Source organism: Carlito syrichta, unplaced genomic scaffold (genome assembly GCF_000164805.1).
Source record: "Carlito syrichta isolate Samal-C Ts95f unplaced genomic scaffold, Tarsius_syrichta-2.0.1 Scaffold305437, whole genome shotgun sequence".
Taxonomy (NCBI): domain Eukaryota; kingdom Metazoa; phylum Chordata; class Mammalia; order Primates; family Tarsiidae; genus Carlito; species Carlito syrichta.
The window spans coordinates 604,050-623,229 of NW_007249533.1; the positions used below are offsets into that span (position 1 = coordinate 604,050).

General features: G+C 34.8%; 1 protein-coding gene across 1 annotated transcript in view; it reads left to right on the top strand.

The window, feature by feature from the left end:
- Positions 1 to 17,444, top strand: part of IPMK (inositol polyphosphate multikinase) — a 48,037-nt gene extending 30,593 nt beyond the window's left edge. Inside the window, exons 5-7 of the mRNA XM_008061685.2 lie at positions 8,467 to 8,639; positions 11,082 to 11,163; positions 16,211 to 17,444. Coding sequence (XP_008059876.2) covers positions 8,467 to 8,639; positions 11,082 to 11,163; positions 16,211 to 16,833 — 878 coding nt within the window. The 3' untranslated portion in view covers positions 16,834 to 17,444. The remainder of the gene's footprint in view (positions 1 to 8,466; positions 8,640 to 11,081; positions 11,164 to 16,210) is intronic.
- The last annotated feature ends 1,736 nt before the right edge of the window (positions 17,445 to 19,180 follow it).

The window sequence follows — 19,180 nt, forward strand, 5'->3', positions numbered from 1 at the left end:
AGATGCATGTTATCTTATGTGAGAATGTTTTATAATCTCTGATTCTTTTATTTGAATATAAATGGTGCTATTAGTACTACTAAGATGAGGTGAAGAAAATGTAAACAAAAGAGGAAAAAGGACAGGGAGTAAAGTATACATGATGAGTAGTATATAATACAGTTTCCTTGGGATTTTCTGTTCCTTTCTTACTTTATTAGCTCTGTAAGATGTTGGATCATGCAGATTATTTAGTTTTGATTTTGCTAGAGACTTTATAGAATCATCTTTCTGTTTTTATCCTTTTGATTATAAATGAAAGAAATGTAAGATGGTAAAGTTGTGACATGTTTAGCTCGCAGGATCATGAAAACAAATATTTTCTTAAGTTTTAGTAAAATACTATGGTTTGCATTACTGTGCTTTATGTGGTCTTAAATTTATGACTCTGTTGCCTGCTTTTTTTCTTTTTGTTTGAGCTTTTCTTATGTACTCAGGGTAGAGTTTTATAAAGCTGATACAGTTTTTTTATAATCCAAAGTAGCAAAATGCTGTAAAAACAACTTACTCAACAAATTATTACATAAGAATATGCTGGTCAGTAAGGTTTTCCCTTTAATTTTGTCATGATAATTTTATTGAGATATAATCTATATACCATAAAATGCACCCACTTAAAGCATGCTGTTCAGTGGTTTTAGTATATTCACAGAGTTGTACAGTCATCACCATCATCTAATTTTAGAACATGGCCAATGGAATTTTTTTAATTTAACATTTGTTGGCAATTATCTTTGAAGGTTTCAGGCTAGTTATATATAATAAATCTCATTTATACTTGTGTATTAACACATAGAAGCCAAGTACACGTACCATAAAAAATCTTTAGGTATAGATAGTTATGTGGAGGGTTAGTTAGAAAAGTATAATATCAAGTAGGTTTGAGCAAATGTAATCTCCAACCTAATTGATTGATAGGTTTCTAGATGTAGCTACTAGTCAAGTTTTAGGAATCATGAACTCAAGCTAGCATACATGTCTGTTCTCTCTCTTTCCCTTTCCCCTAAATTTGGGGTTTCAAGGTCTCTACTTATACTTCTTTTTTTTTATGAGTTGGAGTCTCACTCTGTCACCCAGGCTGGAGTGCAGTGGCCGCTCCCGGCCACCGCAGCCTCGACCTGCTGGGCTCCGGTGATCCTTCCGCCTCAGCCTTCCAAGTAGCTGGAACTACAGGCACGCACTACCACGCCCGGGTATACACTTCTTTCTACTTTCAAATTGTGTTGTTCTCAGAAGTAGCTGAAGATTGATATGGAAAAACAGGATCTTGTCTGTTTTTCCATTTGGCTTTGTGGTTGGGCAGTGGTTTCCCTGGCCTTTCTTCATTTTCTGGGAGGTTTAGAAATGAAGATGGCAGCTAATACCTAGTAGATTTTCTAGATACAGTGAGGAAAAACTTAATGAAACTTGGAACCCATATTTTCATAATTTATGCAATCAATAATGTTTATTCAAGGGAGCTAAATAGGTCTTCCTTCAGTTCCCTAAATACCCTCCCCCTTGTCTTTTCTTTAACAGAACTAATTATTTTATCTTTACTATTTAATTATCTGTAGACTTTAAAATTTTTTCAAAATTAATATTTTTATTTTTCCTCCTTTGATACTAGGAAATTTTTTGCCTTTCTTTCTCTGCATGTCAAGACTGTGTCATAGCAGTAGAAAATTTGCTCCAGGAGTTTTTTTATACCTAACATATTATAAAACTACATATATATATAATTTATGTTTAAGATAATTTTATTTAATTATACATATTTATAACAAGATAAAGTTTCTTTCATTCATAGTAACCTATGCAATCTTATACTATTATCAACAACTTAAAATATATAAATATTTTGAGCCTGTTAACAGCATCCTTTGTAAAGCCACTAAGAAATCTTACTTAACAAATTCGCGATCGGCACATTTTTTACTTTCCTAATACTGACTGCGGATAAAAATAAAAAAATCTGAAGCTGGTAGCCGCAAACTTCTGTCGTTAAGCACAAGTGAAATGGTCTTTTCCAATTTGTCACCTTTTTCACAATACAGCTTTTGAAAGTTGCAGATATATCCAGTATTTTCCTCAGACACCACTCTGTACTAGCATTCTGTACTTGGTATTTTTATTCAGATTGTAAACTGAGTATATGTTATTCAGAAACAGTTTACAACAATGTAAATTCACATCAGTGGCAACCAGGAACAGAATTTGAAATGATATAAATTCACGTTAGCAGCCACTGGAAACAGAATTTGGAATAACGTAATTTCACGTCAGCGATCACGAATGAGTTAATAGTCTGCTTGTAACAGTGGGAAGTATTGTATTTTTTAATGCTTTGTAGTTATTTTTATGACTGTCACCTAAAAACATTAGGGAACTATAGAAATTTTATATACACTTTCTATAAGTAAATAATAGGTTATTGACCATAAACTCTAAATTTTAATTATAGTTCTAGTCATTGTTACCTCTTGAAGTGAACTTCACATATTTATGAAGAGGTGTCCTTTTATTTATAACATAAATAGCAGTACTAAGCTTTACAGGATATCTTTTTTAGATCTGGGATTTACAAGTTCCAATCCTTAGACTTTGGAAGGACTGGCTTCATAAGATTCCTAAATAGAATTTCCAGAATTATAAAAGTAAATACAGTTATTTACACTATCTTTCTTTGATTTATATACTCATACACACACATCTATATATACCTAAAAATCAGCTTTATTCTTTTTTGAATATTTAAAATTCTGTTGTTACTTACAAGCTACATCATATGAAATAATCATATCATAATTATTTTATAAGATATTTTCAGACATCATATTAATACAGTCTAATTTATATTCTTGACCTTAGTCAGAGTGCACTTAAACTATTCCAGATGAAACATACCTGTCTTATTTTTTAGTTCATCAGATACTTTAACCAGTTATAGAACAAGCTTCTATTTGCTGTCAACATCTTTTTACCATTAATATAGCCCCAAAGAAAACCCAGCTCTTGTATTTATTGCAGTAATCTTTATCATCTATAACCTTAAAATAATCTATCACTTTTTCTTCGGAATTCAAAAAGAAAAACCAATAGAGAAGCAAGCTGGGAGTGTGAATGAGGGAGGATGGAAGGGTGAAATAATAGTCTTGTTTTTTTTTTGAGTTGGAGTCTCACTCCGTCACCTAGACTGGAGTGCAGTGGCCGCCCCTGGCCACCGCAGCCTCGACCTGCTGAGCTCCAACGATCCTTCCGCCTCAGCCTCCCAAGTAGCTGGAACTACAGGCGTATGCTACCACACCCAGCTAATTTTTTGATTTATTGTAGAGATGAGGTCTCACCAGGTTGCCCAAGCGGGTCTCAAACCCGCGGGCTCAGGCAGTCCACTCACCTCAGCCTCCCAAGGCGCGGGATTGCAGGCTGAACCACCGATCCTGGCTGAAATAATAGTCTTAAAGGATGGAAAAGTAAGTAGACTTGGGAAATATAGTATGATTACTGAGCAATTGTTAGAGCCAACTTGAAGTTAATGATCAGAATGAGTATGTTTTGTAGTCACGACACATACTTTGGACAGTTATTTTAACTTGAGATAAAATCCATATATAATAAATAGATGTTCTTTTTAATATTTAACTGCAGACTAAGACCTGATTTTAGCCTCAGGGTTAGAAAGTATCCATTTTCAAATGTATAATTGAGTTGTGACTGTATATTTTTATTTTGTGGTTATTTAATTATACTTGTCTTATCTGGAAGGGTAAAGGTAGACTCCAGAGAATCAGCTTATATTTTTATTTATACTGAATATTGAACTCATTCCAATATTCAGCCTGAACTCGTTGGTGACCTAACATGTCTAGCAGGTTTTAATATTTTTCAAGGGTGTGCATGTTTAATATTTACATATACTTACAGGTAAAATTAATGTGAACGATGAATATCAAATATGCACCAGGACTTATGCTAAATATAATGCTATTTTTACTCTTTTTTTTTTTTTTTTGAGTTGGAGTCTCACTCTGTTGCCCAGTCTGGGCGACAGAGTGAGACTCCAACTCAAAAAAAAAAGCAACTCTGTAGGTCAGGTGTGGTGGTTCAGCCTTTAATCCCAGCATTTTGGGAGGCCGAGGCGAAAGAATTGACTGAACCTGGGGGTTCGAGGCCAGCCTGGGTGACTTGGTGAGACCTCGTCTCTACAATAAATCACAAAAACTAGCTGGATATGGTGGCTTGCATCTGTAGTTCCAGCTACTTGGAAGCTGAGGTGGAAAGATTTCCTAATCCCAGCAGATTGAGGCTGCAGTGGCCGTGAACGTGCCACTGCACTCCAGCCTGGGCGACCAGAGTGAGACTCCAACTCAAAAAAAAGCAACTCTGTAAAGCAGAATTTTTATCTGTTTTGTTCACCTGTATATCGCAGAGCAGTTCCTTGATCGTAATTATATATTGAATGTATGAAATTTTATTTTGGAGTGGATGGGGGAATGAAACTAGGACTGACACTGTAACTAAACACTTTTCACTTTATCATCTCACTTATTCTTTGTGATATACCTATGCTAGATTCTATACTTATCTTTATTTTATGTTTAATTGAGGTTTAGAGAAGTGCTCCTGAGGTCATTGGATAGCAAATGATAGGAAGACTTGAACCTACTTTCTTTACTTTTAAAGCAACTGCTTTAAAACCTATTATTTCAATTATGATTTTTGGGTGCAGATTATAGAAATAAATTTGAACTTAATTAAACAAAAAGGAAAAATTGAGTACAAGATACAGGAGTGTCTTATGAGTGCCAATGGCTATGCAACTGAGTTCAAGATTGGAGTGCAACCAGAAAGCAAACACTATCAGAACCCAGGGAGAACTCTTTCTGTATATTTTCTTAATGTTTCCTTTTCAGTTGTCTGCCTTTCTGTACTGTTCCTGTGATATAGTTTACATGTGTGTCCCCTTCAAATCTCATGTTAAAATTAGATTCTTACTGTTAAAGTTTAAAAATCGCCTACAGGAAGTGATTGGGCTATGGGAATGGATCCCTCATGATTGGCTTGGTGTCCTCTCTGCTGTAATAAGTTTTTGCCGTATTAGTTCACATGAGACCTCGTTGTTTAGAAGAGTCTGGCATACCTCTCTTGCTCCCTCTCTCACCATGTGACACATCTACTCCCTCTTTGCCTTCTGCCATGAGTGGAAGTTTCTTGAGACCTTGCTAGAAGCAGATGCTAACACTATGCTTCTTGTACAGTCTGCAGAATCATGAGCCAAATAAGCCTCTTTTTAAAAACAAATGACCTAGTCTCAGGTATTCCTTTATAGCAATGCAATATGGACTAATACACCCTTGCCTCTCCCCTCCACACTAGGGGATTTACTTGTTCTAGCACCAGCCACCTACAGAGGTCACCAACTGGTTATCACTGAGTCCTATTCCAGACTGGCAAGACTGTTCAAGCTTGTATCAGATGTTTGCTCCTACTCACAGGGACTATGGCCAAGGTACTGGATTCCCAAAGTATGACAGTGACTGCAAAAAGACTACTTCTGTGAATTTGAGGATAGTTCTTTAGCTGGGCACACACCACAGTGACACAGTGATATTCTATCTAGCTAAATTATTTTTAAAAACTTGTTTTCAAAATAAAACAGGAAAACACTGGGTCTATAGAGTGTGGAGGAGAAAAAAATCTCCTTTGTCTATGATGTGTAATAAATACATTTTTATGTTGCAACTCAATGTTTATAACACCGAGAGTAAAACACAATAATACGAAATCTTACTATATGTAAGATAGTCTCATATTTTCTCTTTTATCTTTCATTTAAGAAACTTTTGGTTTTTAAATCTTTTTAATACAGTGTATTAGATTCAGAATCCAATAATGGATTGTGACCTACAATTGGAAAGATACTGCTTCACTCTACACCCAGAGGGTCCTAGATGAAAAGGTGTCCTTTGAGTTCCAGTCTTTGTCATTGCTTTAAAAGTGAGGCTTCCCTGTTGTAAAATACCACTTGTCATTTAAGTAATTTCAAGATTGACCTTCCTTGAATTAAGCTCTTTTTTAGGGAAAAAAACTTGTTAATAGTATTTTTCAGAGTGAATTAGTATTCAGATTTATTTCTATTAATGACAGTATAAAATAATCATAAAAATCTCAGTACTCAGATCATGCCCTATTTCCCCATTTACTTTTTTAAAAAGCATTGTGGTAAGCTGCTAGATAAACAACGTCCTATTCTTAAGAATTCTGCATCTCTAAAGCAGGTTTTGATGTTTGGTTTTATAACATAGAGGGAAAGATAGAAATGAGAATCTCAACTTTTTATTTTCACTTTAAAAATTGAGGCTAGAGAACTGAAAGAAAACACCAAACCAGTCTTCAGTAGGCTTAAGTTAAGGTTTTATTTCTGAAGGCTAGTAATTATTTGGTAATTCCAATTATATGAAACATGTCAAGAACTTGAAAGTAAGGTAAAGAAGATCATATTTGGCCATTTTAAACATCAAATAAAACCCATAATACTCAGCCCAATTTACTGAAGGAATGACTCTGTTTATTATAGTATGAGGAAGGCCAAATCCAAAGTTTTATTGGGGAGTAGGAATGAGAAGGGCAAACATTAATTCATTCAGCAAACACTTATTGTATTCCTATTATATAGAGAGTTTGCATTTGTATTTTCTTTCCAAGAGGAGAATGAAGAGATAGGGATTTTATTTCAGACTTGCAAAGTCTCTACCCTAGCTTCTCTTGCCTCTTTCTTACCATAAAGAAACTTTTTGCATTTAATCACTACCAAATTGACAAATAGAGTGTAATAACCCTACACTGAGATATAGATGCTGTGATAGTTAACTAGATTCACTCATTTATACTTTATAAATTCTTTATACTCATAGTCAGCTTCACCATAATAAGATTTTTGGAGTCTCTTGAAATCCAAATTAATGATAATAAATTTGTGAATGCCAAGGATCTACCATATTAGGATCTAACTAGTTTTTCTGATATTTGAAATACAAGCCTTGTTACTGAAATTATTATGCAACTCTAGAGAGAGGCTGAATTTGTTTTCTTCCCTTTTGCTCTAGGTGGTTGGAAATGGGAGAAAAGATCTGAAGGGACTGTCCTGTGCTGCTTCATTCCCCATCTTCTCATACCATCTCTGGTTATCCTTTAGACACAGGATTGGGTGGATTCAGGATATACCCACCTGTCTCATTACCTTTCACTGGCAGCAGCTTTATGTCTGTGTCCAGTTATTTTGTTTTCTCTTATCCTGCTGAAGATGTCTGTCTGGGAGAACCTTCTTATAAGTGTGAAGGAGTCCTTCTTGCGTGTCATTGCTGGTCTCTGGCTGCAGTTCCTTTTTTGTCTTATTTGTGCGTAACTTCACCCAGTTCTACACAGTCCTAACCCTATTTTTATCTTCTTTGACTTTAGGGATAAAATATATCTCTTTTATTTTGTAGGAGAAGATTTCTGCCTCTTTTTATTTTTATTTTTTTTAAGTCAGAGTGTCACTCTGTCGCCCAGGCTGGAGTGCAGTGGCACGCTCATGGCCACTGCAGCCTCGATCTGTTGAGTTCAGGCAATCCTTCGGTCTCAGCCTTCCAAGTAACTGGAACTACAGTCGTGCACCACCATACCTGGCTAATTTTTATGATTTATTATAGAGATGAGGTCTTGTGAGATTGCCAGGCTGGTCTTGAACCCATAGGCTCAGACAATCCTCTTGCCTCAGCCTCCTAAAGTGTTTGAGATCATAGGTGTGAGCCATTGTGCTCAACTCCTGCCACTTAAATCTGAAGGAGTTAAAACTTTTTCAAGCCCTAAATGAATTATTCTTACTTTTGGTTCAGCACAGAATTCTTAGTTATTGTTTAATAACTGTGCTAATCTTGGTGGGACAGGGCAAAGAAAGGACATTAGAGAGTAAGGCTTCCCCCCAATACCCTTTTATTTAATTCAGAGAAAATATGTGTATTCTCTAACCTTATTTGTCATGATGATGGGTAGTAGGATATAATTTTTTCTGTCTTTGAGTAGAAGTTTTTAGGAGAAAAATGCTTCTTATGTTCATAATTAAGCAACTAGAGAAGATTCTTTTACACAGGAAAGAAGGGAAGAATTTCTTCCCTTCTTTCCTCAATGAACCTTAAACCTTTGTTTTCAAGCTAAAACTGTAAGAAGTTCAGCTGTATATGATAATTGGAGCTTTTATAGTAATATATTTGAATCTCCAGTGCCGGCTGCAGTGACTCATGCCTGTAATTTATTTGTTGGTTAGTCTGTTTTTCAGGTGAAGTAATAGTTTTATTTGAATTCTTTTCTCTGTTTTAGGATTTCCTCATCACTCCCCACTCCCAGGAGTCACTTGAGTAGTAGAAATATGCTTGCCTATTACTAATTGTGGTTTTTCTTTAACAACAGATTTATACCTAAAACTGGAAGATGTGACTCATAAATTTAATAAGCCCTGTATAATGGATGTAAAGATAGGGCGAAAAAGCTATGATCCTTTTGCCTCACCTGAGAAGATTCAGCAACAGGTCAGCAAGTACCCATTAATGGAAGAAATTGGGTTCTTGGTGCTTGGCATGAGGGTAAGAGTGTACACACATTTCTCTTTACGTATTTTTCCTTTGAAAATTGTGGATGTCATTATAACACTAATAAATCAGAAGATAATATATTTTTGCATTGGGTTGTCCATAACTCCCCAGTGTGTAACACTGTGAGGGCAGGGATTTTTAAATCTTTTTTTGTTCATCTATATATGGTCGGTTTGTCTAGTCTTGGCATATAGTAAGTTATTAATAAATGGATGGATGACTGAACCTGAAGATTATGACTCTGCTTATTTTGTTTTAAAGAAGACTTAAGTTTAGGCACAAAATGAGTATTAAAAGTAAATGTGATATTATTTATGATTTTCCATGAAAAAAGTGCTAAGTTTCTATTTCAGTAATTTTTCTATATTTTCAAAAGATAAATTAAAATTAGGTCTTTGTTTTAAATTTTATGGTTTAAAACAGTTTTTTTTTTTTTACAATTCTGTGAGTTTGCAATTTGAGCTAGGCTCAAGTGGACAGTTCTTGCAGTGATCTCATCTAGGGTTTTTCATAGGGCTTCAGTCATCTGATGTCTTGACTGGGTCTAGATGGTCTAAAATGACCAACTCTCATGTCAGGAAGTTGGTACTAACTGTTGGCTGGGCCGTTTTCTATATGGTCTTAGCTGTCAGAAAGCTGACTTGGGCTTCTGTATTTTGCTGTACCCCATTCCAAGAAGGTGAGAGTAAGAGCTACATGAATTTCTTGTACTCTGGGTTAGGAAGTTACTTGCTGTCACTTCTGTGAAATTCTGTAGGTCAGAATCTAGCATAGGGCCAGTCCACATTAATAGAGAGGGGAATAGATTTCACTTTGATGGTAGGAAAAGCAAAGTCACAGCATGAACAGCAGTGAGCATGACAGTGGGAAAAAATTGTTGAGACCAACTTGAAACAAAAATACCACAGTAAAGATATAATGTGGAATAATACTCTCTAAACAAATGCTATGTCTTCTAGACATGTGGAGGTAAAATTTTTGGATAAACCAAATGCTTGTTTACTTATGTAAGCATAATTAGTTTTGGAATTCACATAAGATGATACATAGATCTTCCTTTTTAAGTTTTACATACAAGAGCTAATAAGAAGCATTATGCATAAATTGTCAATGTTATGGTAGTAATAGTACAATTCAATTTGATATTTGGTTTGTAAATAAAACCAAGAAGTTGTTCAAGCAGTTATTTCATTTTAGAAAATTATAATTACAGGAAAGGAAAAAAACATAGTGGAATAATGTTAAAACAAATAAGAAATATATGTCCTGCAGAAATCTGACTGGACAACTTTTTAAACCTTCGCTGTTTTCAAATCTTTCATCATTACCTTTTAAAATGATTATACCTCTAATTTCTTTCTCTCGTCTATTTTCATTTGCTGTTAACCCCAGAATAATATTAGCTAATAATAAAATATATTGTGGTAGAATACTTTTTTATAGAAGCTTCTTATAGTTTAACCCTCTCAGAGACATCTCACATATCATTTACCAGTAACTCAACTGTACTTTTTTTACAAAATAATGAAAAGTGAATCATTTCATATTAAATAGTGTACTGTTGAAACCAGTTATTGTATTGTAATGATATTTGGCTTATAATGGAGTTTTGGACATTGACCTTATTTATGACAAATCAAAATTTTATATCATATTTTTCTAGTATGTGGTAACGTGTGAAATAGTCACTGACATGCATTGCAGGTTCATTGACACATATTGTCCAATAGTAATTTGTTGGACATCTTCCACCTGCTCTTTTTCTATTCAAGAAGAAAATTCAGTCAGTCTCATTTTCTTCCCCCCAACATTAATAATTTGTAATTATTGTCCAGTCTGTTGTTTGAAGATGTGGAAGGACGTGCTAGTAATTCCTGAAAACTACTTCTCACCTGATCAATCATATCTTAGTATATATTCCATTTCTTTATTTGCTTTTTTGTGCAATTTGAATGGAAAACTTCAAGCAAACGTGCATTTTTGAAAAATTTGCACTGGCATAAGTCTGTCCTGTATTATCACCAGCAATCTCTTTATGTCCCCTGAGAAGGGGACATCAGAGTGGTTTGCTAGATTTACAATGTCCCCTCAAAGAGGACATCTTCGTGCAAAGTCTTAAGAGAAATGCTTTCTTATTTCCCCTTTAAACTTGAGGCTAACTTCTGGTGGATTGAGATAGATAATTTTTAATATATTGAAAGTATTCATGTATCCTTATATTACAATGAGTTTTCATCAACAGTGGATGTTAAATTTGGTAAATACCTTTTTAGCATTCATTGATATGACTATGTGATTTGTTCCCCCTTCCAATCTATTAGAAATAAATATCATATGAGTAGGTCTCATCTTTAACCACCCTTCCATTTCTGGGATAAACTCCACATGGTCAAGTAGTATTAGCTTTTTAATATTCACTACTTTCTTTGACAGGTTTATCATGTTCATTCTGATAGCTATGAGACACAAAACCAGCACTATGGAAGAAGCTTAACAAAAGAAACTATAAAGGATGGTAAGTATTAAAAAAAAACTGATGTTTTTATCATTGGACACTTAACAAAATAATTCTAAAGTTATTAATTCAGCTTTATTTCTTGTTTGGAATAGGAATTTGATTCATAAGAAATAAACTTTTTTTAAAAATGAAACTTAGATTATAGGATAGGATTAATTATAACCTCTAGTACATGATACACCAAAATTATGGGAATATGAATGACCCTCTTTTACATTTTCATATATTTATTATTAATTTACTTTAAAAAAATAATGAACATCTGTGAACCAACCATCTAGCTCAATACTGGCATTAGAGGTTGTCTATATAGATCATAGTATATTAAAACTGCTTGTCACACAACAGACTTTAAAATGTATGTTGTAGCATGTAACCTTTTTAAAAATGTTTTTTTAATTTTAAAGATGTAGGATACAATTCAGGATTAGGTATACAAGTGGACGTTATACAGGTAAAGTTTGCACCTCCCTTTGGTCCTTACTTCACCTATTTGAGTTCAGGTACCTTTACTGATATGCTGTGCCCCTCCTCCCCACCCCCAACTTCCTTGGCAGTTTCCTGCTACTGCCAATCCCTTTCTTATAGTGTTATGATAAATGTTCAGAGTCCACTTATTCGTGAGAACATGTGGTACTAAGTTATTTGTTTCTGTGATAGATCACTGAGTATTATAGACTCTAAGTACATCCAAGTTGCTGAAAAGTCCTTTTGTTTGTCCTTTATGGCTGCATAATATTGCATTTAGTATATACCACATTTTTTTTTTTTATCTAGTCCACTTTTGATGGGCAGCACACTTGGTTCATGTGTTTGCTATTATGAATAATGCTACAATAAATGTGTGCTGGTATCTTTTTTACAGAATGATTTGAGTTCCTCTGGGTATATTCCCAGAAGGGGGATTGCTGGGTTGTGTAGAAGGTCAAGTTTTAGACTTTTTAGGAATCGCCACACTTGTCCACAGAGATTGTACTAGTTTATACTCTCTCCAACAGTGTAGGAGCATACTCTTCCCTGCATCTTCTCCAGCATCTGTTGTTTTTCGAATTATTGATGATGACCATTCTGACTGGAGTTACACAGTATCTCAGTGTGGTTTTAATTTGCATTTCTTTGATGATTAATGAGGCTGACCATTTTTTTCATGCATCTGTTGGCTGCTCATGTGTCTTCTTTTGAGAAGTGTCTATTAATATCTTTTGCCCACTTTTCAATAGGGCTGTTTATTTTTTTATTTTTGACACATTTGAGTTTCCTGTTGATCCTGAATTTTAGGCCTTTGATAGATATACAGCTGGCAAATATTTTTTCCCAATCTGTGGACTGTTTCCCTGCTCTCCTGATGATGTCTTTTGCCTTGCAGAAGCTTTTCAGTTTGATGAGGTTCAACTTGTCTATCTTATCTCTTATGGCATGAGCATTTGGGGTTTTGTTCAGAAATTGCTTCCTTATTCCAATTTCCATAAGGGTGTCTCCTGCATTTTCGAAGATTCTTGCAGTGTGAGGTTTTATGTTTAGGTCTTGAATCATTTAGAGTTGATTTTTATGTATGGTATTAGGTAGGGGTCCTGTTTCAATCTTCTGCATGTGGTCAGCCAGTTTTCTCAACACATGTGCTGAATAGATTCTCCTGGAGGCCTTGTCAAAGATGAGTTGGTTAAGAAACTAAGATTTTACTTCCAGAATCTTGATCGTGTACCATTGGTCCATATGCCTGTTCTTGTACCAATACCAGGTTGTTCTGATTATTGTAGCCTTACAATAAAGTTTAAAGTCTGGACATGTGATACTTCCTGCTTTGTTTCTTTTGCTGAGGATTGTTTTGGCTATTCATGGTTGTTTATGTTTCCATATGTTTTTCTGTATTACCGTTTCCACGTCTGAGAAGAGTGATGTTGGTAATTTAATGAATCTGTAGATTGCCTTTGGTAGGATGGGCATCTTAACAATCATGATCCTTCCAGTCTATGAGTATGGAATGTTTTTCCATTTGTTTGTGTCATTTTTGATTTCTTCGAACAGTGTTTTATAGTTTTCATTGTAAAGGTCTTTCACTTTTCCGGTTAGGAAGATACAGAGGTATTTCATTTTGTGTGTGGCTATTGCGAATGGGATTGTACTTTTTATTTGTTTCTCTTCCTCTTTGTTGTTGGTATATAAAAATGTGACTGTCTTTTGCACTTTTATTTGTACTCTGAGACTTTGCCAAAGTCCTTTATCAGTACAAGGAGGTGTTTTTCAGATTCTTTTGGATTTTCAAGGTATGGGATCACGTTGTCAGGAAAGAGAGATACTTAACGTCCTCTTTTCCTATTTGGATACCTGCGGGGGTCCTCTCCCACAAGGGTGTGAGGTTTCCTGAAGGAGAGACGGACCCCTTCGAAGGTGAAAGAAGGAACTTCACACCCTTGTGGGAGAGGACCCCCGCAAGTGGCACCCAATATGGGGCTTCTATGACCTTCAAAGCTTCGTAATCGCCTCTCTTGTCCAGGTGTCTTAATTACTTTTCTCTTATCCTGCAGTGTTTATTTCTAAAGAAAACTCAAAAGAAGCTTTTAGTGATGTTTCCCAGGCCCCCAAGGTTGCTTTCTGTATTTAGTTAATTTATCATAGACATATCCAATTAGTATATTATGAATTCAGTGAAAACCACTCTATAAACGTTAGCTTGAAATTTTAACTATAGAGTTAAGTAAAAACCTTAACGATTAATCTTCATCCTAAGTCTGTAAAAACAGTGTTATAAATCACCTACATAACTCCTAGATAAGTGTTAGAACTTATAATGAATTCATAATGAACTTACTGTAAACTTGTGCTTCTAAAAAACCTTATGTCTAAACACTAAACTGCATAATTCTAAATCAAATAAGGAGTGAATATACTTATATCATTTTTTACTCAAGCAATATCTAGTAACGTGTAACCAAGTGAAAGAAAGCGTTCTTGATGTGCTTCAGAGTTTAACCCTTGCATATGTTAGAAAAGCCCAAACAGCATAGTGGGAAATGGAAAAATGAACCATGACATTCTCAGGTTAGCTGTGAGTACTTCACATAAACATGTTTTCTTCATGCTCGACTGTACAGAATTCTTCGGCCGTACCAACAGCAAAGATGGAAGACAGAAGGGCCTCAGCTGCCTGGACTCACTTTGCGGCTGGGGATACTCAGCGCACCTGGACTTTGTCAATCAGGCGGGCCTCCAAGGCTGGCTCCCAACAGATACCCATGATTTTCTTCTCTTGTCTGATCTAGCAAGGACTTCCAACACTGTTGAACAAAAGAGCTGAGTTGGGGAGCCTTGCCTTGTTCTGGTTTTCATGGGAAATGCTTCCAATTTCTGTCTCTTTAGCAATATGTTAGCTATGGGTTTATCGTAGATGGCTTTTACTATTTTGAGGTTTGCCTAGGTGTTCAAGGCTTTTTATCAAGAAGTGATGTTGGATTTTATTCAAAGCTTTTTCTGCATCTAATGACATAATGTGGTTCTTGTTTTTACATCTGTTGTATTTAATTACATTTATGGTCTTGTGGATGTTGAACAAACCCTGCATCTCAGGGATGAAAGCTACTTGGTTATGGTGGATGATTTTTGAGATGTGTTGTTGGATCTGACTTGCTAGAATCTTGTTGAGTATTTTAGCATTCATGCCCTGTAGTTCTCTTTCTTTCTTTGATCTTTACCTGGTTTGGGTATCAGTGTGATTTTAGCTTCATAAAATGATTTGGAGACACTTCTGTCTTTCTTGATTGTCTGGAAACTTTCAATAGGATTGATATCAGCTCCTCCTTGTATGTTTTGGAGAATTCTTCTGGAAAGCCATCTAATCCAGGGCTTTTATTTGTAAGTAGTTTTCTTATGATGGAGTCAGTTTCCTGGGTTGTTATTGGTCTATTTAGTGTCTCAATTTCTTCTTGTTTCAACCTTGGTAGGTTGTGCAATGTCAGAAAGCCATTCATTTCATTTAGGTTATCATTCGTTTCCATACAGGTGTACATAATAATCTCTGATAATCTTTTGGATTTCTTCATCTCTACAATAAATAAAAAATTAGCCGGGTGTGGTGGCGTACACCAGTAATTCCAGCTACTTGAAAGGTTGAGGCAGAAGGATTGCCTGAGCCCAGCAGGTCAAGGCTGCAGTGGCCATGAGCATGCCACTGCACTCTAGCCTGGGCAACAGAGTGAGACTAAAACTCAAAAAGAAAAAGTTCTACTTTGACTCTTGGTTTTAGATTAGCTCTTACACATGACACCAACAAACAAGTAATTTAAATGTAAAATCTCTCACAGTGGCAAATGGAACAAATTTTGAAATCACATTTCTTAAGAGAATATGGAGAAAGTACTAAACTGCCAGTTTACCTGTAATGAGTTTCTTTTTTGTCTAAAGATAGAATATTTCATGTTACATTGTGTCATTCAAATGTTTTCTAAGGCTGAGTGTCGTAGCTCATGCCTGTAATCAGCACTTTGGGAAGCCGAGGCAGGATTGCTTGAGCACAGGAGTTTTAGACCAGCCTAGGCAACGTAGCGAGATCCTCTCTATATGAAAAATAAAAACATTAACCAGGCATGGTGGTGCATGCCTATAGACCCAGCTACTTAGGAGGCTGAAGTGGAAGGATCACCTGAGCCTGTGGGTCAAGGCTGCAGTGAGCTGTGATTGTGCCACTGCACTCCAGCATGGGTGACACAGAGTGAGACCTCAACTCAAAAAAAAATGTTATTCTTAGCTGTACTAAGTAAGATAGAGAGGAGTTTATGTGTAAAGAGTTTGTAGAAGAATTCTTACTTTATGTAAAGAAAACAAACATCTATAATGTGTGCTTCACAATTAGACCACCTTCACCAGAAATTAAGTTGAGGTCTAAGTTTCCATGTCTGACTAGAATTCTTAGATTCCAGAATTACCTGTTCACTTACTTGTAAGGGATGATGAAGGAAAAAACTGAAAAATTGTATCTACAATGAATTTGCTTCCCAAGTGATAGCTATTTCATAATTTGATTATAATCCTAATATTTTTCTCTTTATAGGTGTCTCCAGGTTTTTTCATAATGGATTTTGCTTAAGAAAAGATGCTATTGCAGCCAGTATTCAGAAGATTGAGAAAATTCTGCAGTGGTTTGAAAGCCAGAAGCAACTTAACTTTTATGCAAGTTCATTACTATTTGTTTATGAAGGTTCATCTCAGCCAACCACTACAAAATTGAATGACAGAACTTTGGCAGAAAAGTTTTTGTCCAAAGGACAACTGTCAGACGCAGAAGTACTGGAGTACAATAATAACTTTCATGTGTTAAGTTCCACGGCAAATGGAAAAATAGAGGCTTCAGTAGGCAAAAGCTTGTCCAAGATATATGCTCATCACAGAAAAATGTATTCAAAAAAGCATCACAGTCAGACTTCATTGAAAGTTGAAAATATGGAGCAAGACAATGGGTGGAAAAGCATGTCACAGGAACATTTAAATGGAAATGTACTTTCCCAACTGGAAAAAGTTTTCTACCATCTTCCCACTGGTTGCCAAGAGATTGCAGAAGTGGAAGTGCGAATGATAGATTTTGCTCATGTGTTCCCTAGCAACACCTTAGATGAGGGATATGTTTATGGGCTAAAGCATTTAATTACTGTACTTCGAAGTATTTTAGACAATTGAATCCTTTGCTGCAGTCTTTTTAAGGGGTGGGCCAGTCATACTGAAGAGCAGCAGCCACTATTTCTGCGCCTGTCTTGCTGTGTAAAAACTTTGTGAGTCGATGTTTATTTGTCTTTATACTTTTGGAAGAAAGGTTAACTTTTTTATAATCTTACTCAGGAAAACTAATTATTTGTTCATTAGAAAACTATGAAGAATAAAGAAACTTAGGAATGTTAAGCAGGGAATGTGGTGGTACATGGCTTAAACATCTATTTGGCTCAAGCAAAATGCAAACCATTATTTAGTCATTGACAGTTTAGTTAGCTTTCTGTAGCCAATTTATCATGAAATCTCTGTCCACCCAACCTTGACAATGAGCCATATCTAACTATTACATTATTAGAACACCTACAAAACTCTAGAAAGCACAGATTGATATCCTTAGTATTGCTATATATGAAATTATTAAAACTGGAGAAAATTCTACTTCAGAAATACGTACTGTTTAGGTTTTATATTAAAAGTTGAGACCAGCATATCAAAAGGTGCTTCTTAGTGAAATGATTTAGAATTGTTGCATTCCAAAAGCAGGTTTTCCCTTCAATTTTCTATATATATATATATATATATATATATATATATATATATACACACACACATACATACATACACGCTTTATGAAAAAAGATAATTGACATGAACAGCAACAACAACAAACCTTGAAATTAAGGGCACTAATTATTCTTACCAGGGTTAAGAGTAAGGAGATATTGTTTTCAAGGAACAAAATATTTTCTTTATAATCTTTCATTTATAGGAACATTGGAATAAGTATTTATTACAATTTGAAAAGTATCATAAACCATCTAATACCTTTTTCTCTAACTTCAACTTCAAAAAAGTGAATGACTGAAGCTTTATTTTTTCTTTTAAGTAGAGTTCTTTCCTTTAAAAATTCATATACTTATATGTTCCCATTTAGTTTAGCAGTAGTATAAATTATGTTGCTAAAAGTAGTATCTCAGAATTCTGTTAAGCAATGAAAGATAATATTCAATCATGTGTTATCAAAAGTACCATGTGTAAATTAGTGCATCATATAGAGCTTGGTGCGAATTCAAATTCATGCTTCTATTTCACTCTTACTCAAAACAGTTTTATATCATATTCAACAGAGGAATCATAATTTAATTTCATGGGGTCAAGGGTAAAGCTACTTTTCCTGGAAAAATTAGATTTGTAAGTATTATCTTTATTTCACACCCACCACCTTTAAGAAAATAGGTAGATATTTGTTGTTGAGAACATTAAAAACTCTGAAATTGAATTTTCAAATACATTCGATGTTAATGGTGTTATTACTTGCACTTTGACTCACTAATAACACATCTAAGTAGTTTAGTAGTTTTGTCATATTTCTGGAAAATGTTAACGAGTTGTGAATTGTTAGACCTTTTTTTCCCTCTTTTCCTTCCAAAGTTATAAATTACACTTTTAAATCCAAGTACTTTTGTTGTGGTGTGGAGAAAAGTATCATAATTTTATGTTTTTCTTGCCTTCCCAACCCTCTCTGGGGATGCTTTGCAATACCTGAGTCCAAACAGAAGTACCAAATGCTCTGTGAATTCGATACTTAGTTGATCTATTAAACCAGGAAAACTTTAAAATTTATATGCATTTTATTATGGCAAACTGATTGTTTTGCATTTTTAAAATTTAGAATTAGTATATTTTTCTTAAGTACTTCCAGTTTTTCTCCACTGTCCAAATGGGTACTGGCTACAGTGTTTTGGGTTTCTTTTTTCTCTTACAATATGGAATTTTGTTGTTGTTGTTAGTTGGATAGTGGTTCAGTAAATGTTAAGCTCAGATAACTAAACACTATTTCAAATCTTAACAAGATAAGAGGCTTTTCTTGTGTGGAATGGTATCAGCCTATGTACAGTGAATTAAATGAACTTAAGTGTTATCAGATATTTTGCACATTTTAGCTCAATAAAGTCTGAATTAGCTGTTCCAGATTTTCTTTATCTATGTTTGGAAATATAGTTTTATAAAATCAATGTCTTTTGATTCAGTCATATTTTATTGTAGTGAAACAAGAAACTCTTTTTTTGTTTTTTCAGGGAAGGGATTAACATTTAATTGTTTGTTTACATTTTTAAATCACTGTTATCCAGTACTCATTTTATGTTACTTTATAAGTAAGCTTACATGTAACAAAATAGATATCTGTTTATGTAATCTATGTGTGACTGTCTTGCCATCTCGTCCAGTCATTTAAAATTATGTTGAAATTTACCACTGTGGGGATGAATAATCACTATTCACCAATTGCATTTGAACATGTAAATGTTAAGAAATG